Here is a 25,788-nt window from a genome sequence, read left to right on the forward strand (position 1 = left end):
AGTGATAATATGCATCCCTAAACTAGATATGTAAACGATCCTGTAATGCCGTAATCTACAGGCACACATCAGAAACCACACTTGGTCTTGTTTAATGTTACACCGAAATATATAAGAATCTTTAAAGCACAGTTATTTTTCGTACACTGCCGATTGCATACCATCATGTGTTGGTTCCATAATATGTACGAAACATAGGCCTATGGCAAGTGCAAGACTTTTTTTTTATCTCAACCATAGAAGTAGGCGTTTTTAGGCAAATTTAGACCTCTGTCCGCCCTACCCTCCCCTCATACACTACCCAACGGTCTCAAAGTGCCGAAACTTGTCTAAAGCTTTTCTTTTTTTCAGATAACATATCTGTTTCACCTATCCTAATTACATATTAAAATAACCAATCTAAAAGCAAAGACTTAAAAACCTTCAGCTGATGTCTTCTTTACGAAACAAGATAACTACCATAACTGTAACTATATATATGTATATATTTATTCTCATACCTGACCACTCTAGAACTGCCAGAAGGTGGTGACGTCATTTACGACAGACCAGATGATGACTACGAATGGGAAGACGGCAACGGTCGACCTGGAGATCATGACGGTCACCATGGCGATCATCCAATCGATCCTACTGGCGATGGACGCCCAGATGATGGCGACCACGGCCGACCTGAATCTACAGAAAGACCGCCCCCAATTGACTACATCGGGACGCGACCTCCTCTGATTGGAGGACCCGAAGACGGACATGACGACCACGGACATGATGACGATACAGACGACAGTTCTGAAGATCATGACGGCCGTCCACACCACGGACATGATAACGCTACAGACGACAGTTCTGAAGATCATGACGGCCGTCCACACCACGGAGATGATGACGATACAGACGACAGTTCTGAAGATCATGACGGCCGTCCACACCACGGACATGATAACGCTACAGACGACAGTTCCGAAGATCATGACGGCCGTCCACACCACGGAGATGATGACGATACAGACGACAGTTCTGAAGATCATGACGGCCGTCCACACCACGGACATGATAACGCTACAGACGACAGTTCCGAAGATCATGACGACCGTCCACACCACGGAGATGATGACGATACAGACGACAGTTCTGAAGATCATGACGGCCGTCCACACCACGGAGATGATGACGATACAGACGACAGTTCTGAAGATCATGACGGCCGTCCACACCACGGTAATGATGACGGCGAGGATGACGATGATGATAAAATCAACCACAGGAATATGAACAATCCTCCTTTCCGAAGTATTAGTCAATGGAAATCTGAGAGAGCAGGTAGAGAGAAAATGGTCGCTCTACGTCGACCAATTCAGGCACGCCCTGCCTATCAGGGAAGAAGTAGAGTCGAGACTAAAGAGGCCAGATACGGTCACGACTACGGACATAGCGGCAAACAGTATCGTAAACGTGCCTAGACGTGTTTGGTAGTACCTACAAAGTTTTATAGTAAGCTTCACCACGCATTAATATTGTATTAATAATTAATTATCACCACGCAATAATATTGTATTAAGAATTCATGATCATCAGGCATTAATAATGTATTAATAATTCATTGCCAATGTCAGTTAAGTGATTATTTTCCCCATTTTAACGCAGAGAATAGTAAATTAATTTTGCTTGAAAGAAATGTTCGGTAATAAATTCACCCATCAAAGCATGATTTTTTTGTATGAAATTGCTGAGCGATGTTTCGTTGTTATCCGTAAAATGATGTTTCCAACGACTTTAAGTTTTATCTTTAATAAAAAAAACGCGGCGCCTAGTAGTTTTGGTATGGAATGAGGAAAATAAAGAGAAATAAAAATGAAAGCAAAATAGGGGCAGGACAGTAGGTCTACTCAAATTCGACAATGTAAATTGAACTAAGTACTACAAAAAGAACTAGACCGGGTTCTAAAAGTTTGCTTCTACTTGTAGATGTGTTCCTTTGTATAAATAATTTGTTAGTCGGCCCGTATCAAGGTTCAGAAGGGACATACCATGCCGCACTCCTCAATGGCAGAGATCTACGCCGCGTCCATCTGTCCCAGCATCATATGTGCGAGAAAAACGTCACAATTGACAGGCCACCAGTATTGTTTCCTTGTTAAATTCTTGTCGGTGCCTCTCAAACTCAGAATTCTTTGCAATATGGCCTGCCTTTATGACCAGAGGAGAATGCTTTACGACCTTATCTGATGCATTTCTATAGATGTATCATTTCGGTAAACTGGCATTGTTTTGTGTCAATTTGATCCTCTTCATTAGTTGTCTCAAATTCATTTTTTTTTAGAGAAGAAATTTAAATTTAATGTCTAGACTTTGTTTTTCACATATTTTTCAACAATTCTATAAAGTGTTTGGAAAAAAGTCGAAGTAAAAAATAAATTGAAGATCTTTGCATTGCAATGACAGAATGTTCGTTGAATATTTAATATTCTCAAACTCGTTTTAAAATGTGGGTAAGTGGGTAAGCGCTGCAAAGAGCTTTAAGTTCACACATGTTATTTACGTCCTGTTTAGAGTTTCATCGGCGGTGGGATGGGGGAGGGGCGAGGGGAGCCACTGCCTTCGAGCGTCAACTTGAGGGACATGTGACGCTGCTTGAGGGACGGCTAACTCAAAAAACACATTAATGCTTCCCGACAATACGGATCCGTTTTGGGTTCTGTACCACGAATTACAGTATTTTGACTTTTTCAGTGTAACTTGATCTTTTGAAGTACAATTTACTCTTTGACATTTCTCATTAAAATTTCACTGTTTTTAATAACAACGTTTCATTAATATTCCAACAAAAAGAACACTTTAAGAACTACAAAATTGAAATATTGGCACATCTAATTTATGAAAACATAAAGTTTTGACCCTTGAAGTTAGTTTGACTAGACTTTTTCCGAAAATAAATTTAATGATGCAACCTGATTGTGGTCTCAATACAAGTCACTTTATCGTACCCTTTGGGTTGTTAATATTTCAGATGTTTCGCAAATAATATTGGTGTGTGTTGTAATTCACCCAAACTAACAACTTTCAGAGACGCGATCTAAATAGGCCAATCACAGCTTCTTTTGAAAATGGCGTCCGCTTCTGTAAAACAAGACCTATATGTTACTCGATGCTCTTCAAGACGTATAATGGCGGGAATCTATCATTACAGAACAGCACACACACACATATATATTGATATATAAATATATATAAATATATATATATATATATATATATATATATATATATATACATATACGTATGTTTATATGTTGGAAAATCCAGAACAGTGAAAAAACTTCCAGCCTCCACCGGGATTCGAGCCCGGGCCTCTCGCTTTACATGCAGACACCCTAACCACTAGGCTATGGACGAAATATATATTTACAATGCGGATTAGTACAATTCAACGCCAAATAATAAATCAATTCAAGGAGAAATTAACATTTGTTATGTAATTGCTTAACCGTGTACAATTATTTCTTCTTCATTAAACGTATAAGTAATCTAACGTGGACAATTTTTACTTCGTGTCATAAAGAAACATTTGTACGTGCGTTATTAAATTGATATAACCCGGATCCTGTCTTTATTACGTCACGGCTGCAGTCTTCCATATGCACGTGCTACCGTATACATTTGACTCCAAAATTAAGTGTATTACTTTCAATTTGTCACATAAACATAATGACGTGTTCTAAATCCAGTAAGAAATAATTACTTTCGTTAACAAGAAATATTACCAACATTCATTGTAGTAACAGCGCCACGGCATGGATTTAACTCATGACAGTTGTTTTTCACGGGATCCTAGGGCCGATGGGACATGGAAAGGGAGGGAGGGAAGAAGGAAGGAGAGGGACAGAAAAAAGAAAGGGGAAGGGGAGGGACAAGGGCAGAGGTAGGGGTAGGGAGATGGGGAACTGGGTAGGGAAAGGTCATGGGAAGAGAGGAGGGAGGGAGGAAGACAGGAAGGTAGGAGAGGGATTGAATAAGGGCCTATTCCTTTGATAAAACACCTAAAACAACTAAAACAACCACACCCATTATCGTGGCGACGATACACATTATCGAGCCGATGGCGATCGCTTGGTTAGCTAATCTACGGGCTTCTTCCGCAGCATGTCTTGCCGCGACCATATCACCGTAAGAGGCTCGAATGCGTGCCTGTTGAAGAACATAAAAATGACAATTTTAAGCCTGTTCTAGCTTGCTAGATTAAGACTCACTTCGGTCATCGTTACGTGGGAAACCGTTGATAGTTCATTGGCAGTGTGTACGTGTGCTTCAGACTAGGCCTGATCAAGACTATTATCCCTATACAAATCCCTATAGTCTCGACATATAATGTAAAGGGAGATGAAATACTGTACTTCAACCTACATCAGATATGTGAGGATGGGTGTGTCATTTCGCTGGTTGGCGAGGGGAAAGTCATGAATAATTCATTATCTTTACAGAAATATCAAGTATGTACGCTTTTTACCGCTAGTGACCACAAAATAATGTTCGGTGCAAATAGGCATAAAGCTATGGACATATACATATGTTTCGTCATTCCACAAAGATAATACATGGGAGCGTTGAATTCCTTGCGCCGCTAGATCTGGGTCGTTTGTGACAGGGAAGAACATATACGCAATGCACAGGCCCATTTATCATCATCTGAATTTGGTTAATATTTAGGACAAATAGTCGTAAATCAGCGGAGATCACCCTTAGAAGTGATAGAAGTGACCAAGTTATGATGTGGGAGAGCAGTTTGGTATCATTTTATGTACAAAGTGTTAACTTGTGTGTCTTTATGTTTCCCAAGTTATTATTACCCGATCCTGGTTGCCCCACTTGGTCGGTTCATTTCATTTGATGTGATTCCTGAAAGCAAAAGTGAGTTGTGCCTTTTAATTGTCAGTCAGCAGTCAGTGCTCAATACATTATCTAATGAATGAATGAGTGGATGAATGGATGAATAAATGAATAAATGAATAAATGAATACTTGAATGGAATGAAAGAGTGAATGGATGAATGAATGAAGGATTGAATGGATGAATGATTGAATGAATGGATGGTTGATTGAATGAATGAATAAATGAATGACGAATGAATGGGTGGATGGATGAATGAAAGAAAGATTGAATGGATGAATCAATGAATGAATCAATGAATGATAAATGAATGCATGAACGAATGAATGGATGAATGAATGAATGAATTGATGAATGAATGAATGAAGGAATTGAGAAATTAATTCAGAAATTCAGGAATTCATGTTATTTGATACCTCATCGGACTTCCGAATTGCCAAACTTCCAAGTGGCCGGCAGCACCATCGGCTACACATTGCTAACTCATGGTAGTCATTGAATTGCTCTGTGGACACTCTGGTCACCGTCTGGGAGTGTGGTGGTCTAGTGGGCCTACCCTGGAAAAAAAAATAGAGAACATTAACCCCAATCAGAGGCGGTGGAGTAGGGTTCAATTAAACCTGAGAGGAAATAGGAGGGGAACTTCGAAGGGCAGTAGGATATGTGACTTTGATTTTACGAAGCAACCCGCAAAGTCAGTTCAAAAGCGTCCCCGACAATCTTGCCAGCGACAAACAATCAAATGAATACAGTCGTTGTGAACCATTTTTTCTCTCTTTCTATAGTTTATCAAAAGGCTCAGTTCACACTTAAAAGTGCTTGTATGAACAATATACCTTTCTATTAGATGAAGGCTCGAAGTTTACAATATTCCATACGAGTGCTTCAAAAAGGGTGGAATGTAAACTTTGGAGTATTCACAAACCGTTTATAGAATATATTGTACCTTAAACTGGTTGAGAGGGTACGGGACACAACGAACGCGAATACGGAATGTAGGCCTAATGAATGTATGACACGTAACTGTATACACACACACATGTTTGTTTTACATTCAGACCGAGGACCCCATTGTACTTTCCATTGTTCAAATCCACGTACCCTAACCTTAACAATATTCCATACAATAGAATTCTTTTGAGGACGTGATGATTCTTTAGAAATCACAACCGAGGACTTGGAATTCTTTTGTTCAAGTCCTCGGTCAGAATACAAAACAAACGCACACGGTCATCAATCTTGAGGGATACAGTAGGAGAGAATTACTGATGCGCTGAGAAGGGAATACAAATGTGTGATCTTCCAGTTGATATTCATCGTTACTTACATTTGGCGTCATTTCGTTGGTCTGAAGATGCCCCTTCGAGTTTCCTTGACTGGGTCCTTCATCCATTGGGATGTAAAGAGGTTTAGCTAGTGAAGAGATAAAGATTAATATAGGCAGTGAAGTTTGACACTATCTCAAACTATATGATGCAAAGTTGCTTTTACATACCCTGTCAGTACAATGCTATTTCGTACCAAAGCATTTCAAAGTTTGATGCTATTTCAAACCGTATCCGCCCAAAGTTTGATGCTATTTCATCCTCTATCCGCTAAAAGTTTGATAGTATTTCATACTCTATCCGCCCAAAGTTTGATGCTATTTCAAACCCTATCAGTAAAAAATTTGAAGCTATTTGTATAGACACTGTATAGTAGTATTAGTTTTAAAGTGTGTGGGTGCGTACGGTAGGTATATGTGAGTGTGAGTGAGTGACGGGGATGGTAGCGTCTGGGACACTGCCGGCCTTTCTAACAAGCTTCTCATCATACTTGGAGACCACATTGGTTCATAATAGTGGTCGTTCCCTCCTTTACCAGTAATCAAATTTAATTTGGAGAAATGAGTGTAGTATACAAAGAAGAAAATATATCATGATATTACGAAGTTCTCTTTGATTATCAGTGATTCAAATTAAATTTCGAGTGCAGATCTCAACACTATTGCGAACGTCATTTCAATAGCTATAACCTACCAAAAGTATTTAACATGGATCATATATCGACAGTGTGTATCATTTTGGTTTGCAGTGCATTCGACCATCTCCACAAGAGCTGTCGCCAGCCTAAATGAAACGTTGATCTTCGAATATGCGAAGTACAGTTACAGTCAATCGAATAAGCCATAAATATCCCTGAGTCGAGTTCAGTCAGTGACGTTAGTAACCGGAACAATTTCAGTTTAGAAATGCAGTACCCTATTTGCCACAAATCTTTTCATTTTGGAGAATCAACCTCATGGTACATCCGTGTTTGCAATCACAACCGCACGGAGGAACCCGTTAGCCACATCACATCATTCGTACCATTCAAAATAAGATTAAAACGATTTATTCAAAGAGACAGAGCAAAGAAACTACTCACCAGACATTTCGACAATGAAGTGAATTCAGATAGAAAGTTTTCCGACAATAGTTTGAGGCGGACGACACTTTTGCTATCACCTTACTGTAGCAACTCAGCCTTCACATTCAAGAACAAAAGGCCAATTGCCGACTATCAATTTGACTCATGTTGATTAATGTACAGACAACACCAGGAAGTTAAAAGCAAACTGTAACAGCAAGTTGCATTATGTTCTGCGTTTCAGTATTTTATGACCCACTGAAGAGTAAAGGTTGTTTGGATAAGTTTGGATAGGGAGGGCCTGTTTTTACTGGGAAAGAAAAACTCATGCAAGACTGAACAAGACAGTATACAAATTTTTACCTTATACGGAATACGGACATTTCAATGATGTTAAGGCAGGGAGTTTTTATGGAAACTTCCTGGTTAAGGTCACATACACGGTTGTTTACGTCTAGTTGTGTGATGATCGCCGCACACTGCAGGCGTGAAAACTCGAGTAACAGTATGCTGAAGTCTTGGAAAATCGGATTATTTTAATCCGTGTCGGATTATATATATATATATATATATATATATATATACACATATATATGTATTAAAAAAATTGAAAACACCACAGATTTTAATTTATACATCTATTTACCAAAGTTAATACAAAAAGAACGACATGTTTCGAAAGTTGCGTAATACGTTTTAATGAGACCAATTTTGTAAGAATACGGAATGAAACTGACAAATTGGTTAGTAACCCTGAGTACGTGGGCATATGATAAACGGAAGTGTTGCAATGACCAATGTTGCTGAAAAGTACATCCAAAAAAGGTAGCGTACCGTCGTTTGCTTCTCAATAGTGAATTTTATGTTAGGGTGCCGGGTATTGATAAATTGAAGGAAATTGATGGCTTCACCTCATTTCGGAAAAGACATGAAAATATCGTCAACATATCTGCGGTAGTGATAAGGTTTAGATGGGGCAGATGAATCATTCAGAAATTGTTTCTCCAAATGACCAATGAAGAGATTTGCCAACACCGGTGCTAATGATGAACCCATTGCCAAACCGTCCACTTGATCATAGTAATAACCATTGAATTAAAAATGCGTTTGTGAGGTATCAAACATGAATAGTTTATGGAGATCCCGCCTTTAAATACCAATGCCTGGAATTTTATGCATGGTGGCATCGATTGCAATATCAACAGTTTCAGAAAGTGGAATGTTGGTAGATAAACTAACTACATCGAATGAAATCATGTAATGATCAGATATGTCCATAGATGTATTTTCCTGGACAAAAGAGAAAGAATCCTGAGTTCAATAATCGAGAAAAATGTTGGGTGATATAAGATCACTCAAAAACTTTGCCACATTATAATTATAAATACCAATTCTTGAAACATTAGGAAGAAAAGTAGGAAATGAATTGTTATTAGTACATTTGTAAATTTTAGGCAGTCCATAAATTCTGGCAGGATGAGATACTGTAGGGTAAATGTTCATGTAAGTGTCCTCGGGGAAAAACCCTGAGGCCTTGAGCTTTCTTAGAAATCTTTGTAGCTGTCCTTCTCTGCGTAGGATTGGATCAATTTTTATTTTCTTGAACCTTGTTTCATCGTTCATTATTGAGCTAATTCCCTCATTGTAAGCTTGACGATCTATCATAACAACTCCGTTACCTATGTCAGCTTTTAGAATGGCGATGCTTGAATCACTTTTAAGTTTCTTCAAAATCTTGTACTTCTTCATATCAGTAGTCGAGAGCTTGAAATTTATAACATAATTATTTGCAAGGTAAGCCAGATGTGTTTTGACGACTCCGGCGTCTGCAGGATCCTTTAGATTACTTTTTACGAATTTGTGGATGAGTTCAAAGCTGTTAAGAACATCAGATTTCTTAGGAAGGGTGGGTGGATCCAAAAACTGAATCCATATTTTAGGACAATTTCTTCATCTTGGCTCAGATGGTAAGAGGAGAAGTTCTTAATGATTTCGTCACTACGGAAAGTAAGTGTTGAATTTCTTGTAAAGCGTTTAAGCTTACCTTCCTGTCCGGCGATGAAATTGCGTGAAATTCGTTCCACATTAAAGTCGATTGCTTTCTTGAGAATACACCAATCTAGGCCAGTCACTTTTTGTCGGACATTTTGGATATCCTTTGCCAACTGATTGGCAAGAGTGGCTTTCTCTTTGCAACGTTTGTTGAGTGCAATCTTTAAAGTCTCTTTCTGATTAAAAGGACGTCAACATTGTCCGCATGATGTCCAGTTCTGCTTTGCGGACTTTGATGCATAGTTTTACGGGCTTACGAAGCTGAGGAATGGATAGCAATCCATTATATTTTTGTGCAACATCGTGGATAATATTCCAAATGGTCTACCTAGCACAAAACTCGATATTAAAATAATTGGAAACACCACAGACTTTAACTTATACATCTATTTACCAAAATTAATACAAAAAGAACGACATGTTTCGAAAGTAGCGACTTTCATCATCAGGTTACAAACGCAAAATGAACGAGTAATACCAAACAAGTGTACACCAGCAATAACACACAAGGACAATTAAATTAACTCAACAAAGATAGCACTGGACAGTCAAGCTGTTTGTTGAGATTAGGTTTATCCCAATTGATAAGTAGGCTTTCTTTGATCCTTAGCTGGAGTTTAGTGGGAGCTTAGTCGTTAATTTTGAATGAGTTGTTGTCACATAGCCGCTCACAGTTGGTAAATTTATCTAAGTGTTTGTAAATATGTGAATATATATATATATATATATATAATATATATATATATATATATATATATATATAATATATATATATATATATATATATATATATATATATATAATGTAACGAAAATCCATTTACTTATTTTCTAAAACTTACTCCTTATTTGTCAATTATGAGTTATATCTTAATTCTCTGGTTTTCTCTAATAATAATAATAATAATATATATATATATATAAAAAATATATATATATATATATATATATTTATACTAACTTGGTCTCAATACCGACATTCAATCCCAAATAACGATACGTACAACATTGTATAAAAGACGTATTCAAAAGAGATACAAATACGACCAAAATGGTCGGAGCCAGGGCTACTACCGAAACCAACGATTCAGAACGGCAGCGAAAACTGATTCACAAGTCTCGAGATTAGATTCAGCTGAGGTGGTGAGCAGATGTCACGTGACCTGCAATACTTACGTCACTGTCCACTGTCATATGTGGCTAAAAACAGTGACTTGTAGTCTAAAGAATTAGAGGGCGACATACATGATTACCAACATCACACTATCCCCCTCTCACTCCTTAAATTGTCCCCAAGTTATGAGAACAGCGTAGTAAGGATCACTAATTTGACACATATTTAAAATCAGTATATACTAATACAATACATTAAACTGTATGAATACAAACTATAATAAAAACAAAGTATATCTAATAGTTCCTTTCGTGCATACGAGACCCTATACACTCAACAACATAAGGTCAGAACCTACTTTTGAGATAAAAACACATCTCATGTCGATCTGTACCGACTAAACGTATTGCTTTCCACGAGAGTTTACTATCCTCGTACCTTTCTACTTGCACCGTTTCAAAATATCTTTCCAAATAAAAAACTATTCGATGGTGATGATACCGGAGATCTGTAGAAATATAAATGCCTTCTTCCTCCAGTAATTATTGTACTGCGCAGTGCGCACGCGCGCTACAATATTGGGAATACTAGCCCGCTCCATTATCTACATGGTTGGCTGGTGTATGCCAGCTCAACATACACCCTTCATAGCATATCTCAAATTCACAGGTTTGCTACGAAGGCAAAAATCCAGACCAAGATTTGCAAAGAATTGTGGGGGCGAACAGTTAATTCTGCCATGTAAATAAAATAGATCTCCTTGAGTAGCACACTTCTTTAAAACAATTCGTAAATTCTCTAACATTTGAACGCATTTGAGTTAACAACATCTTGCAGAAAGTTGCAAGCAAGAAACGTGAATGGTATTTATCCGCAACGACCTTGCGTTATCAATACTAATTCAGCTCTTGCAACATAGGCACTTGTAACGTTATTATTGTACCTATATGGTTGGCCGTGTGCGTTTATGGCATATAATGTGTTTTAATGATGACTAACCAGGGCCAGGAAATCGACCAAGCAGTTTTTACTAGGCCGTCGAGTTATATTTGTGCAATGTTATAGAGAAGACATGTACATTATATTCTTTAGATTAAAAGGGCATAAGGCCTTCGGTGTAAACTCGAAAAATATCGTCATCTAGCAGCGGGGTTATGTAGCGGCGTAATTTGACACCGCTACTGTTTCCTTCAACTGATAGCGCCCTCAATTACCCTTGTAGTATGGCTAATTCAAACTCACACCACTTCGACTTTCGACTTCGACCGCTCAACACGACGAGCTACCAATTACATTAATCGCCTACATTAATTGCATTATGATTACTTTCGATCGGATTATTCTCATTGAGTTGGGAAACGTTCCTATCCGACCGCCATCGTTTTATTTTATTGGAGCAACCGTCCTTTATTTCGTTACATAGACTTTTCATATTTTGTGAAGGATCTTAACATACTTTTCATTATGGATGGATCCTTTATTCCTATGAAGTTTTATCGCAACGGACAGACCCAGTGGACCGTAGTTATTATTTTTGCTGACGAACTGGTGAGTAATAGTTTCGTTTTAATTTGTTATCGCCAAATTGGTGACCCCAACGTTATCAGCCAGCATAAAAACTCTCCTTGAATTCCTATTTTGAGCCTTACTGTATTTCATTTTATATTGCCCTCGATTAGCTAACTGATTTCTCATTTCGTTAGTTGGGGGAATTTGTCATTCTCGTAGTGCTCAATTATCTTATTCACGCTAAACTTTATACTTCTATCTACTGTTATTCGAGTTATTCACAATGGATAATCATGGTAACACCAACTTCCAAATTTAGAGTTGAAAATGGAGACAAGACTACATAGTACGTCCACGTGGAGGTGTATAAAGTCAAATATTCGTAACAGCTTTCTGTATTTGTGTGTAAATGTCCATTCATAGCGGCATATCATAACGCTTGTAGATTTTAGATTTTAATATTGTTTTTTTCATTGCGCATCATTTTCACCGGCACGGCCTTCGACTAAGATCATGTGTAGCATTGCGTTCCCTTTCGAGGGGAATCGTGATACATACTTGAAGAGGATCACACAGTCACATTCTCGATACATGGAGACTGGGGTTGAAAGCGAATCAGTCGTCTGGTGTTTCGTGCCCAGGTTCTTTCCTGGATGACCTTACTTAAGAAAAATTTCATTTACTCTCAAACAGTCAGGGAGAATGATGTTGAAAGTAGGTCAGGCAAATTGTCTGGGTTGGTTGGTTTTGTGTCCATCCAAGCTCTATCTTGGAAAGCTTTTCTTTAAAGAGTATCATATTTCCCCAAACCAAGGTGAGTGTCAGATTAACATCATCTGGGGCCCGAGGCTCAAAATCCCTCCCCTTCTCACTCCCCCACTGCCCTCCTCTACCTGGATATAAACCGAAAATTGCAAACCTGGTTGAGAAAGACTTAGATCGAATTGGAGAAATATGGTATGACAACCAGCCGCTGGGGGTTAACACCCTTGGCAAAATGATGGTGAAGATTTCTGAAAAAGCAAAGCTGAGTCAGAAATACACAAACCACTGTGTTCGTGCAACAACTATTACAACACTCAGTAATGCTGGCATCGAGACACGGGTCATTATGGCCATGAGTGGACACAGAAACGAGAGCAGTATAAAAAGTTACTGCCAATGCATCTAATTTACAGAAACGATCTTGTTCAAAAGTCTTGCAAGATGCCATCAGAGGTAAAGGACGCGAAAACATGGATCCGCACTCGAGTCTAGGCCAAAGTGTAGGCTGCACAGCTGTTGCCTCCAACAATGACATTAACGTTACTGCTGCTGCTAGGGCTGAAACGTCTAACATGTCCAAACTGTTTTCCAAATGTTCTTTCCAAAGTCCTGTGAATGTTTACTTCCAAAATTCATAGTGATATCCGTATTAAAACACCAAACAGTTGTGGATGCTTTGAGTTTAAATATATCCAGTATATGTCCGTAATTAAATGTTGGCAAGGCCGTTATGTTGCTCATAGTGTTATAAATTTAAAGTTAAACGACCGCAGTGCCAAGCACTGTGTAGTATGTACGTTCAAGTGAGTGTGCGTACGTACCGTACGTGTTCATTACAAGGCCTACTATGTTATCGTATGACTGTATACCATACGTACATGTTTGTCCCTAGAATGGGTGCTATGGGAACCAGAAGCTGTAGGGTATTGATATGATGAAGCCAACTAGTAATTGTTTGTAGTTCCTTGATATTGAGACCTTTCAAAAATAGTTTTATGGCCGCAATATTGCCAAACATTAGTTAAAATGTTATTATGGTTCATCTTTTATGAATGACAGCCTTTCAAAGACGTTTCCTTTATAATTATTCACTATCGTTCAGTATTACTTTATAATTGCACATGTACATTGTAATGCTGGTTGTTAGTCGTTAATTCGACTTACGGGGCATCACTTTAATAAATCTTTGGTTATATGTAACCAAAAATGTTTTGTTTTATGATTTTCCCCCCACACAAATGGTAGTGTATGAATGAACGGGGTTAATGAACGGTCTAGCGTGCGTTACTCACATGATTAATGTACTCCGAGTGTGAATGCTATCGCTGGATGCACTCGGGCTCCGCTACGCTCCGCCCTCGTGCATCGCTTGCATTATCCCCCGATCGTGCATTAATCCTGTAAGTAACGCACGCTAGACCGTTGATTAACCCCTTATTAAAATACCCAATCTTAAAGCGAAGACTTGAAAACCTTGAACTGATGTCTTCTTTACGAAACGAGAAAACTTCTATATTTATATATATTCTCTCACCTGACCGCTCTAGAAATGTGGTGACAGAAGGTGGTGACGTCATTTACGACAGACCAGATGATGACTACGAATGGAAAGACGGCAAAAGTCGACCTGGAGATCATGACGGTCACCATGGCGATCATCCCGGGGACCCTGACGGACACCATGGCGATCATCCAGGGCATCATGACGGTCACCATGGAGATCATCCAATCGATCCTACTGGCGATGGACGCCCAGATGATGGCGACCACGGCCGACCTGAACCTACAGAAAGACCGCCCCCAATTGACTACATCGGGACGCGACCTCCTCTGATTGGAAGACCCGAAGACGGACATGACGACCACGGACATGATGACGATACAGACGACAGTTCTGAAGATCATGACGGCCGTCCACACCACGGAGATGATGACGATACAGACGACAGTTCTGAAGATCATGACGGCCGTCCACACCACGGAGATGATGACGATACAGACGACAGTTCTGAAGATCATGACGGCCGTCCACACCACGGTAATGATGACGGCGAGGATGACGATGATGATAAAATCAACCACAGGAATATGAACCATCCTCCTTTCCGAAGTATTAGTCAATGGAAATCTGAGAGAGCAGGTAGAGAGAAAATGGTCGCTCAGCGTCGACCAATTCAGGCACGCCCTGCCTATCAGGGAAGAAGTAGAGTCGAGACTGAAGAGGCCAGATACGGTCACGACTACGGACATAGCGGGAAACAGTATCGTAAACGTGCCTAGACGTGTTTGGTAGTACCTTCAAAGTATTATAATAGGCATCATCACGCATTAATATTGTATTAATAATTCATGATCATCACGCAATAATATTGTATTAAGAATTCATGATCATCAGGCATTAATAAATGTATTAATAATTCATTACCAATGTCAGTTAAGTGATTATTTTCCCCATTTTAACGCAGAGAATAGTAATTAATTTTGCTTGAACGGCGTAAAATGTTCGGTAATAAATTCACCCATCAAAGCATGATTTTTTTGTATGAAATTGCTGAGCGATGTTTTGTTGTTATCCGTTAAATGATGTTTCCAACGACTTTAAGTTTTATCTTTAATAAAAAACGCGACGCCCAGTATTTTTGGTATGGAATGAGGAAAATAAAGAGAAATAAAAAATGAAAGCAAATAGGGGCAGGACAGTGGGTCTACTCAAATAAGGCAATGTGTATTGAAGAAAGTACTACAAGAAGAACTAGACCGAGTTCTAAAAGTTTGCTTCCACTTGTAGATGTCATCCTTTGTATAAATAATCTGTTAGTCGGCTCGTATCTAGGTTCAGAAGGGACATACCATGCCTCACTCCTCAATGGCAGAAATCTACGCCGCGTCCATCTGTCCCGGCATCATATGTACAAACAAAAATGTCACAATTGACAGGCCACCTGTGTTGTTTCCTTGTTAAATTCTTGTCGGTGACTCTCAAACTCAGAATTCTTTGCAATATGGCCTGCCTTTATGACCAGAGGAGAATGCTTTACGACCTTATCTGATACATTTCTATAGATGTATCATTTCGGTAAACTGACATTATTTTGTGTCAATTTGATCCGCTTCATTAGTTGTCTCAAATTCATTTTTTTTAGAGAAGAAATTTAAATTTAATATCTAGACTTTGTTTTTCACATATTTTTCAACAATTCTGTAAAGTTTTTGGAAAAAAGTCGAAGTAAAAAATAAATTGAAGATCTTTGCATTGCAATGACAGAATGTTCGTTGAATATTTAATATTCTCAAACTCGTTTTATAATGTGGGTAAGTGGGTAAACGCTGCAAAGAGCTTTAAGTTCACACATGTTATTTACGTACTGTTTAGAGTTTCATCGGCGGTGGGGTGGGAGAGGGGCGAGGGGAGCCACTGTCTTCGAGCGTCAACTTGAGGGACATGTGACGCTGCTTGAGGGACGGCTAACTCAAAAATTACATTAATGCTTCCCGACAATACGGATCCGTTTTGGGTTCTGTACCACGAATTACAGTATTTTGATTTTTTCAGTGTAACTTGATCTTTTGAAGTACAATTTACTCTTTGACATTTCTCATTAAAATTTCACTGTTTTTAATAACAACGTTTCTTTAATATTCCAACAAAAAGAACACTTTAAGAACTACAAAATTGAAATATTGGCACATCAAATTTATGAAAATATAAAGTTTTGACCCTTGAAGTTAGTTTGACCAGACTTTTTCCGAAAATAAATTTAATGATGCAACCTGATTGTGGTCTCAATACAAGTCACTTTATCGTAACCTTTGCGTTGTTAATATTTCAGATGTATCGCAATAATATTGGTGTGTGTTGTAATTCATCCATATCCAAACTAACAACTTTCAGAGACGCGATCTAAATAGGCCAATAACAGCTTCTTTTGAAAATGGCGTCCGCTTCTGTAAAACAAGACCTATATGTTACTCGATGCTCTTCAAGACGTATAATGGCGGGAATCTATCACTACAGAACAGCACACACACACATATATATTGATATATAAATATATATATATATATATATATATATATATATATATATATATATATATATATGTTGGAAAATCCAGAACAGTGAAAAAACTTCCAGCCTCCACCGGGATTCGAACCCGGGCCTCCCGCTTTACAAACAGACACCCTAACCACTATGCTATGGACGATATATATATTTACAACGCGGATTAGTGCAATTCAACGCCAAATAATAAATCAAATCAAGGAGAAATTAAGATTTGTTCTGTTAATGCTTAACCGTGTAAAATTATTTCTTCTTCATTAAACGTATAAGTAATCTAACGTGGACAATTTTTACTTCGTGTCATAAAGAAACATTTGTACGTGTCGTTATTAAATTGATATAACCCGGATCCTGTCTTTATTACGTCACGGCTGCAGTCTTCCATATCCAGGTGCTACCGTATACATCTGACTCCAAAATTAAGTGTATTATTTTCAAATTGTCACATAAACATAACGACGTGTTCTAAATTCAGTAAGAAATGATTACTTTCGTTAACAAGAAATATTACCAACATTCCTTGTATAGTAACAACGCCACGGCATGGATTTAACTCATGACAGTTGTTTTTGGAAAGGGAGGGAGGGAAGAAGGAAGGAGAGGGACAGAAGAAGGAAAGGGGAAGAGCAGGGTCAAGGGTAGGGGTAACAAGATGGGAACTGGGGAGGGAAAGGTCATGGGAAGAGAGGAGGGAGGGAGGAAGACAGGAAGGAAGGAGAGGGATCGAATAAGGGCCTATTCCTTTGATAAAACACATAAAACAACTAAAACAACCACACCCATTATCGTGGCGACGATACACATTATCCAGCCGATGGTGATCGCTTGGTTAGCTAATCTACGGGCTTCTTCCGCAGCATCTCTTGCCGCGACCATATCACCGTAAGAGGCTCGAATGCGTGCCTGTTGAAGAACAGAAAAATGGCAATTTTAAGCCTGTTCTAGCTTGCTGGATTAAGACTCACTTCGGTCATCGTTACGTGGGAAACCGTTGATAGTTCATTGGCAGTGTGTACGTGTGCTTCAGACTAGGCCTGATCAAGATTATTATCCCTATATAAATCCCTATAGTCTCGACATGTAATGTAAAGGGAGATGAAATACTGTACTTCAACCCACATCAGATATGTGAGGATGGGTGTGTCATTTCGCTGGTTGGCGAGGGGAAAGTCATGAATAATTCATTATCTTTACAGAAATATCAAGTATGTACGCTTTTCACCGCTAGTGATCACAAAATAATGTTCGGTGCAAATTGGCATAAAGCTATGGACATATACATATGTTTCGTCATTCCACAAAGATAATACATGGGAGCGTTGAATTCCTTGCGCCGCTAGATCTGGGTCGTTTGTGACAGGGAAGAACTTATACGCAATGCACAGGCCCATTTATCATCATCTGAATTTGGTTAATATTTAGGACAAATAGTCGTAAATCAGCGGAGATCACCCGTAGAAGTGATAGAAGTGACCAAGTTATGATGTGGGAGAGCAGTTTGGTATCATTTTATGTACAAACTGTTAACTTGTGTGTCTTTATGTTTCCCAAGTTATTATTACCCTATCCTGGTTGCCCCACTTGGTCGGTTCATTTCATTTGATGTGATTCCTGAAAGCAAAAGTTAGTTGTGCCTTTTATTTGTCAGTCAGCAGTCAGTGCTCACTCAATACATTATCTAATGAATGAATGAGTGGATGAATGGATGAATAAATGAATACATGAATGAATGAATGGAATGAAAGAGTGAATGGATGAATGAATGAAGGATTGAATGGATGAATGATTGAATGAATGAATGAATTGATGAATTAATGAATGATTGATTGAATGGATGGTTGATTGAATGAATGAATAAATGAATGACGAATGAATGGGTGGATGGATGAATGAATGATTGAATGGATGAATCAATAAATGAATCAATGAATGATAAATGAATGCATGAACGAATGAATGGATGAATGAATGAATGAATGAATGAATGAATGAATTGATGAATGAATGAAGGATTTGATAAATTAATTCAGAAATTCAGGAATTCATGTTATTTGATACCTCATCGGACTTCCGAATTGCCAAACTTCCAAGTAGCCGGCAGCACCATCGGCTACACATTGCTAACTCATGGTAGTCATTGAATTGCTCTGTGGACACTCTGGTCACCGTCTGGGGGTGTGGCGGCCTAGTGGGCCTACCCTGGACAAAAAAACAATAATAGAGAACATTAACCCCAATCAGAGGCGGTGGAGTAGGGTTCAATTAAACCTGAGACGGAAAGGGAGGGGAACTTCGAAGGGCAGTAGGATATGTGACTGTGATTTTACGAAGCAACCCGCAAAGTCAGTTCAAAAGCGTCCCCGACAATCTTCCCAGCGACAAACAATCAAATGAATACAGTCGTTGTGAACCATTTTTTCTCTCTTTCTATAGTTTATAAAAAGGCTCAGTTCACACTTAAAAGTGCTTGTATGAACAATATACCTTTCTATTAGATGAAGGCTCGAAGTTTACAATATTCCATATGAGTGCTTCAAAAAGGGTGGAATGTAAACTTTGGAGTATTCACAAACCGTTTATAGAATATATTGTACCTTAAACTGGTTGAGAGGGTACGGGACACAACGAACGCGAATACGGAATGTAGGCCTAATGAATGTATGACACGTAACTGTATACACCCCCCACACACATGTTTGTTTTACATTCAGACCGAGAACCCCATTGTATTTTCCATTGTTCAAATCCATGTACCCTAACCTTAACAATATTCCATACAATAGAATTCTTTTGAGGACGTGATGATTCTTTAGAAATCACAACCGAGGACCAGGAATTCTTTTGTTCAAGTCCTCGGTCAGAATACAAAACAAAAGGACACGGTCATCAATCTTGAGGGATACAGTAGGAGAGAATTACTGATGCACTGAGAAGGGAACAAAAATGTGTGATCTTCCAGTTGATATTCATTATTACTTACATTTGGCGTCATTTCGTTGGTCTGAAGATGCCCCGTCGAGTTTCCTTGACTGGGTCCTTCATCCATTGGGATGTAAAGAGGTTCAGCTAGTGAAGAGATGAAGATTAATATAGGCAGTGAAGTTTGACACTATCTCAAACTATATGATGCAAAGTTGCTTTTACATACCCTGTCAGTACAATGCTATTTCGTACCAAAGCATTTCAAAGTTTAATTCTATTTCAAACCGTATCCGCCCAAAGTTTGATGCTATTTCATACTCTATCCGCCCAAAGTTTGATGCTATTTCAAACCCTATCAGTACAAAATTTTAAGCTATTCGTATAGACACTGTATAGTTGTATTAATATTAATGTGTGCGGGTGCGTACGGTAGGTATATGTTAGTGTGAGTGAGTGACGGGGATGGTAGCGTCTGGGACACTGCCCGCCTTTCTAACAAGCTTCTCATCATACTTGGAGACCACATTGGTTTATAATAGTGGTCGTTCACTCCTTTACCAGTAATCAAATTTAATTTTGAGAAATGAGTGTAGTATACAAAGAAGAAAATATATCATGATATTACGCAATTCTCTTTGATTATCAGTGATTCAAATTAAATTTCGAGTGCAGATCTCAACACTCTTGCGAACGTCATTTCAATAGCTATGACCTACTACAAGTAACTATTTAACATGGATCATATATCGACAGTGTGTATCATCTTGGTTTGCAGTGCACTCCATCATCTCCACAAGAGCTGTCGCCAGCCTAAATGAAACGTTGATCTGTACAGTTACAGCCAATCGAATGAGCCATAAATATCCCTGAGTCGAGTTCAGTCAGTGACGTTAGTAACCGGAACAATTTCAGTTTAGAAATGCAGTACCCTATTTGCCACAAATCTTTTCATTTTGGAGAATCATCCTTAATGGTACAGCCGTGTTTGCAATCACAACCGCACGGAGGAACCCGTTAGCCACATCACATCATTCGTACCATTCAAAATAAGATTAAAACGATTTATTCAAAGAGACAGAGAAAAGAAACTACTCACCAGACATTTCGACAATGAAGTGAATTCAGATAGAAAGTTTTCCGACAATAGTTTGAGGCGGACGACACTTTTGCTATCACCTTACTGTAGCAACTCAGCCTTCACATTCAAGAACAAAAGGCCAATTGCCGACTATCAATTTGACTCATGTTGATTAATGTACAGACAACACCAGGAAGTTAAAAGCAAACTGTAACAGCAAGTTGCATTATGTTCTGCGTTTCAGAATTTTATGACCCACTGAAGAGTAAAGGTTGTTTGGATAAGTTTGGATAGGGAGGGCCTGTTTTTACTGGGAAAGAAAAACTCATGCAAGACTGAACAAGACAGTATACAAATTTTTACCTTATACGGAATACGGACATTTCAATGATGTTAAGGCAGGGAGTTTTTATGGAAACTTCCTGGTTAAGGTCACATACACGGTTGTTTACGTCTAGTTGTGTGATGATCGCCGCACACTGCAGGCGTGAAAACTCGAGTAACAGTATGCTGAAGTCTTGGAAAATCGGATTATTTTAATCCGTGTCGGATTATATATATATATATATATATATATATTAAAAAATTGAAAACACCACAGATTTTAATTTATACATCTATTTACCAAAATTAATACAAAAAGAACGACATGTTTCGAAAGTAGCGTAATACGTTTTAATGAGACCAATTTTGTAAGAATACGGAATGAAACTGACAAATTGGTTAGTAACCCTGAGTACGTGGGCTTATGATAAACGGAAGTGTTGCAATGACCAATGTTGCTGACAAACACATCCAAAAAAGGTAGCGTACTGTCTTTTTGCTTCTCAATAGTGAATTTTATGTTAGGGTGCCGGGTATTGATAACTTGAAGGAAATCGATGGCTTCACCCTCATTTCGGAAAAGACAGTAAATATCGTCAACATATCTGCGGTAGTGATAAGGTTTAGATGGGGCAGATGAATCATTCAGAAATTGTTTCTCCAAATGACCAATGAAGAGATTTGCCAACACCGGTGCTAATGATGAACCCATTGCCAAACCGTCCACTTGATCATAGTAATAACCATTGAATTAAAAATGCGTTTGTGAGGTATCAAACATGAATAGTTTCTGGAGATCCCGCCTTTCAATACCAATGCCTGAAATTTTATGCATGGTGGCATCGATTGCAATATCAACAGTTTCAGAAAGTGGAATGTTGGTAAATAAACTAACTACATCGTATGATACCATGTAATGATCAGATATGTCCATAGATGTACTTTCCTGGACAAAAGAGAAAGAATCCTGAGTTCAATAATCGAGATAAATGTTGGGTGATATAAGATCACTCAAAAACTTTGCCAAATTATAATTATAAGTACCAATACTTGAAACAATAGGACGAAAAGTATGAAATGAATTGTTATTAGTACATTTGTGAATTTTAGGCAGTCCATAAATTCTGGCAGGATGAGATACTGTAGGGTAAATGTTCATGTAAGTGTCCTCCGGGAAAAACCCTGAGCCCTTGAGCTTTCTTAGAAATCTTTGTAGCTGTCCTTCTCTGCGCAGCGTTGGATCAATCTTTATTTTCTTGAACCTTGTTTCATCGTTGATTATTGAGCTAATTCCCTCGTTGTAAGCTTGACGATCTATAATAACAACTCCGTTACCTATGCCAGGTTTTAGAATGGCGATGCTTGAATCACTTTTAAGTTTCTTCAAAATCTTGTACTTCTTCATATCAGTAGTCGAGGGCTTGAAGGTAAGCCAGATGTGTTTTGACGACTCCGGCGTGTGCAGGATCCTTGAGATTACTTTTTACGAATTTGTGGATGAGTTCAAAGCTGGTAAGAACATTAGATTTCTTAGGAAGGGTGGGTGGATCCCAAAACTGAGTCCATATTTTAGGACAATTTCTTCATCTTGGCTCAGTTGGTAAGAGGAGAAGTTCTTAATGATTTCGTGACTACGGAAAGTAAGTGTTGAATTTCTAGTAAAGCGTTTAAGTCTACTTTCCTGTCCGGCGATGAGATTGCGTGAAATTCGTTCCACATTAAAGTCGATTGCTTTCTTGAGAATACACCAATCGAGGCCAGTCACTTTTTGTCGGACATTTTGGATATCCTTTGCCAACTGATTGGCAAGAGTAGCTTTCTCCTTGCAAAGTTTGTTGAGTGCAATCTTTAAAGTCTCTTTCTGATTAAAAGGACGTCAACATTGTCCGCATGATGGATCGTGAAGCATAAGAACTTCGGAAAAACGCCAAACTGGCGGCAGTTCCTGAGAAAATTAATGTCCAGTTCTGCTTTGCGGACTTTGATGCATAGTTTTACGGGCTTACGAAGCTGAGGAATGGATAGCAATGCAATATATTTTTGTGCAACATCGTGGATAATATTCCAAATGGTCTACCTAGCACAAAACTCGATATTAAAAAAATTGGAAACACCACAGACTTTAACTTATACATCTATTTACCAAAATTAATACAAAAAGAACGACATGTTTCGAAAGTAGCGACTTTCATCATCAGGTTACAAACGCAAAATGAACGAGTAATACCAAACAAGTGTACACCAGCAATAACACACAAGGACAATTAAATTAACTCAACAAAGATAGCACTGGACAGTCAAGCTGTTTGTTGAGATTAGGTTTATCCCAATTGATAAGTAGGCTTTCTTTGATCCTTAGCTGGAGTTTAGTGGGAGCTTAGTCGTTAATTTTGAATGAGTTGTTGTCACATAGCCGCTCACAGTTGGTAAATTTATCTAAGTGTTTGTAAATATGTGAATATATATATATATATATATATATATATATATATATATATATACATATATATATAATATATATATATATATATATATATATATATATATAGATATATATATATATATATAATGTAACGAAAATCCATTTACTTATTTTCTAAAACTTACTCCTTATTTGTCAATTATGAGTTATATCTTAATTCTCTGGTTTTCTCTAATAATAATAATAATATATATATATATATATATATATATATATATATATATTTATACTAACTTGGTCTCAATACCGACATTCAATCCCAAATAACGATACGTACAACATTGTATAAAAGACGTATTCAAAAGAGATACAAATACGACCAAAATGGTCGGAGCCAGGGCTACTACCGAAACCAACGATTCAGAACGGGAGCGAAAACTGATTCACAAGTCTCGAGATCAGATTCAGCTGAGCTGGTGAGCAGATGTCACGTGACCTGCAATACTTACGTCACTGTCCACTGTCATATGTGGCTAAAAACAGTGACTTGTAGTCTAAAGAATTAGAGGGCGACATACATGATTACCAACATCACACTATCCCCCTCTCACTCCTTAAATTGTCCCCAAGTTATGAGAACAGCGTAGTAAGGATCACTAATTTGACACATATTTAAAATCAGTATATACTAATACAATACATTAAACTGTTTGAATACAAACTATAATAAAAACAAAGTATATCTAATAGTTCCTTTCGTGCATACGAGACCCTATACACTCAACAACATAAGGTCAGAACCTACTTTTGAGATAAAAACACATCTCATGTCGATCTGTACCGACTAAACGTATTGCTTTCCACGAGAGTTTACTATCCTCGTACCTTTCTACTTGCACCGTTTCAAAATATCTTTCCAAATAAAAAACTATTCGATGGTGATGATACCGGAGATCTGTAGAAATATAAATGCCTTCTTCCTCCAGTAATTATTGTACTGCGCAGTGCGCACGCGCGCTACAATATTGGGAATACTAGCCCGCTCCATTATCTACATGGTTGGCTGGTGTATGCCAGCTCAACATACACCCTTCATAGCATATCTCAAATTCACAGGTTTGCTACGAAGGCAAAAATCCAGACCAAGATTTGCAAAGAATTGTGGGGGCGAACAGTTAATTCTGCCATGTAAATAAAATAGATCTCCTTGAGTAGCACACTTCTTTAAAACAATTCGTAAATTCTCTAACATTTGAACGCATTTGAGTTAACAACATCTTGCAGAAAGTTGCAAGCAAGAAACGTGAATGGTATTTATCCGCAACGACCTTGCGTTATCAATACTAATTCAGCTCTTGCAACATAGGCACTTGTAACGTTATTATTGTACCTATATGGTTGGCCGTGTACGTTTATGGCATATAATGTGTTTTAATGATGACTAACCAGGGCCAGGAAATCGACCAAGCAGTTTTTACTAGGCCGTCGAGTTATATTTGTGCAATGTTATAGAGAAGACATGTACATTATATTCTTTAGATTAAAAGGGCATAAGGCCTTCGGTGTAAACTCGTAAAATATCGTCATCTAGCAGCGGGGTTATGTAGCGGCGTAATTTGACACCGCTACTGTTTCCGTCAGAGCCGTATATAGAGAGAGTTTGGCCAACCATGTAACCGATTTGGATTGGTCGAGAGGGAAAACGCCCACACAGGGTGGTAAAATAGGTCCACTTGAAATCTTTATAGCAGGCGACACGCATACTCACAGTGTATAGACTATCGTTTGTGTACACGAAAAAAGTACGAAATTATGAAAGAAATGGTGCTGGGGATGCTGCAATCGGTCAGAACATGGATATTGTTGTTTGATTTTCCGACTGACCATAAAAGAAGAGGAATTTTTTGGAAGTAGAAAGAACAAGATGGAGATCTAATGAAAAAAAGTCTGTGTAGCACTAGGCCCATACTAGCCATAGGCCCTAGTGTAATACGAGTAATGTACAAGCAATGCGAGAATTTTACGTTCAGACTGGTTTCTGTAATTACATTCATGGCAATTCTCTCTCGTTTTACGATCCGCAAATTCGATTTCATTATGCCAGCTCTCCTAATCATAGGCATGGCAGTTTCAGTCGCACATATAGTTATCCTAATTCCTAGTTATTGTATGCCTGGGCTATGCCTAGCCTAAAAAAGTATGTTTAATGTAAAAGGGTGGGCTAGCCTCTAGGCCCTAATCCTTAGTTAAGCCCGAAGCATAAGTTAA

The 25,788-nt window shown here is 38.3% G+C and overlaps 3 protein-coding genes across 6 annotated transcripts in view; 1 reads left to right on the forward strand and 2 right to left on the reverse strand.

Annotated features, from left to right (window-relative positions):
* LOC139983537 (uncharacterized) overlaps window positions 1-1,764 on the forward strand; it is a 66,908-nt gene extending 65,144 nt beyond the window's left edge. For all 3 annotated transcript variants that reach the window (XM_071997157.1, XM_071997158.1, XM_071997159.1), the window contains one exon: window positions 514-1,764. In XM_071997157.1, coding sequence (XP_071853258.1) covers window positions 514-1,460 — 947 coding nt within the window. In that variant the 3' untranslated portion in view covers window positions 1,461-1,764. The remainder of the gene's footprint in view (window positions 1-513) is intronic.
* Window positions 1,754-7,498, reverse strand: LOC139983543 (uncharacterized). Its single transcript, XM_071997170.1, has 4 exons — window positions 7,291-7,498; window positions 6,212-6,297; window positions 5,301-5,441; window positions 1,754-4,185 (listed from the first exon to the last, which is right to left on the reverse strand). Exons 1-4 carry the CDS (start codon window positions 7,295-7,297, stop codon window positions 4,018-4,020), a joined length of 402 nt encoding a protein of 133 aa, XP_071853271.1. The 5' UTR covers window positions 7,298-7,498; the 3' UTR covers window positions 1,754-4,017.
* Window positions 7,499-14,646: 7,148 nt separating this feature from the next.
* Window positions 14,647-25,788, reverse strand: part of LOC139983547 (uncharacterized) — a 52,502-nt gene continuing 41,360 nt past the window's right edge. The window contains exons 1-4 of one of the 2 annotated variants that reach the window (XM_071997177.1): window positions 20,793-21,029; window positions 19,755-19,840; window positions 18,833-18,973; window positions 14,647-17,677 (exon numbers count right to left, since the gene is read on the reverse strand). In XM_071997177.1, coding sequence (XP_071853278.1) covers window positions 17,510-17,677; window positions 18,833-18,973; window positions 19,755-19,840; window positions 20,793-20,799 — 402 coding nt within the window. In that variant the 5' untranslated portion in view covers window positions 20,800-21,029 and the 3' untranslated portion in view covers window positions 14,647-17,509. Of the gene's footprint in view, window positions 17,678-18,832; window positions 18,974-19,754; window positions 19,841-20,792; window positions 21,030-25,788 lie in introns of those variants that run through there. The other variant, XM_071997178.1, reaches the window with a different exon arrangement.

The sequence above is a fragment of the Apostichopus japonicus genome, chromosome 16 (genome assembly GCF_037975245.1).
Source record: "Apostichopus japonicus isolate 1M-3 chromosome 16, ASM3797524v1, whole genome shotgun sequence".
NCBI lineage: Eukaryota > Metazoa > Echinodermata > Holothuroidea > Aspidochirotida > Stichopodidae > Apostichopus > Apostichopus japonicus.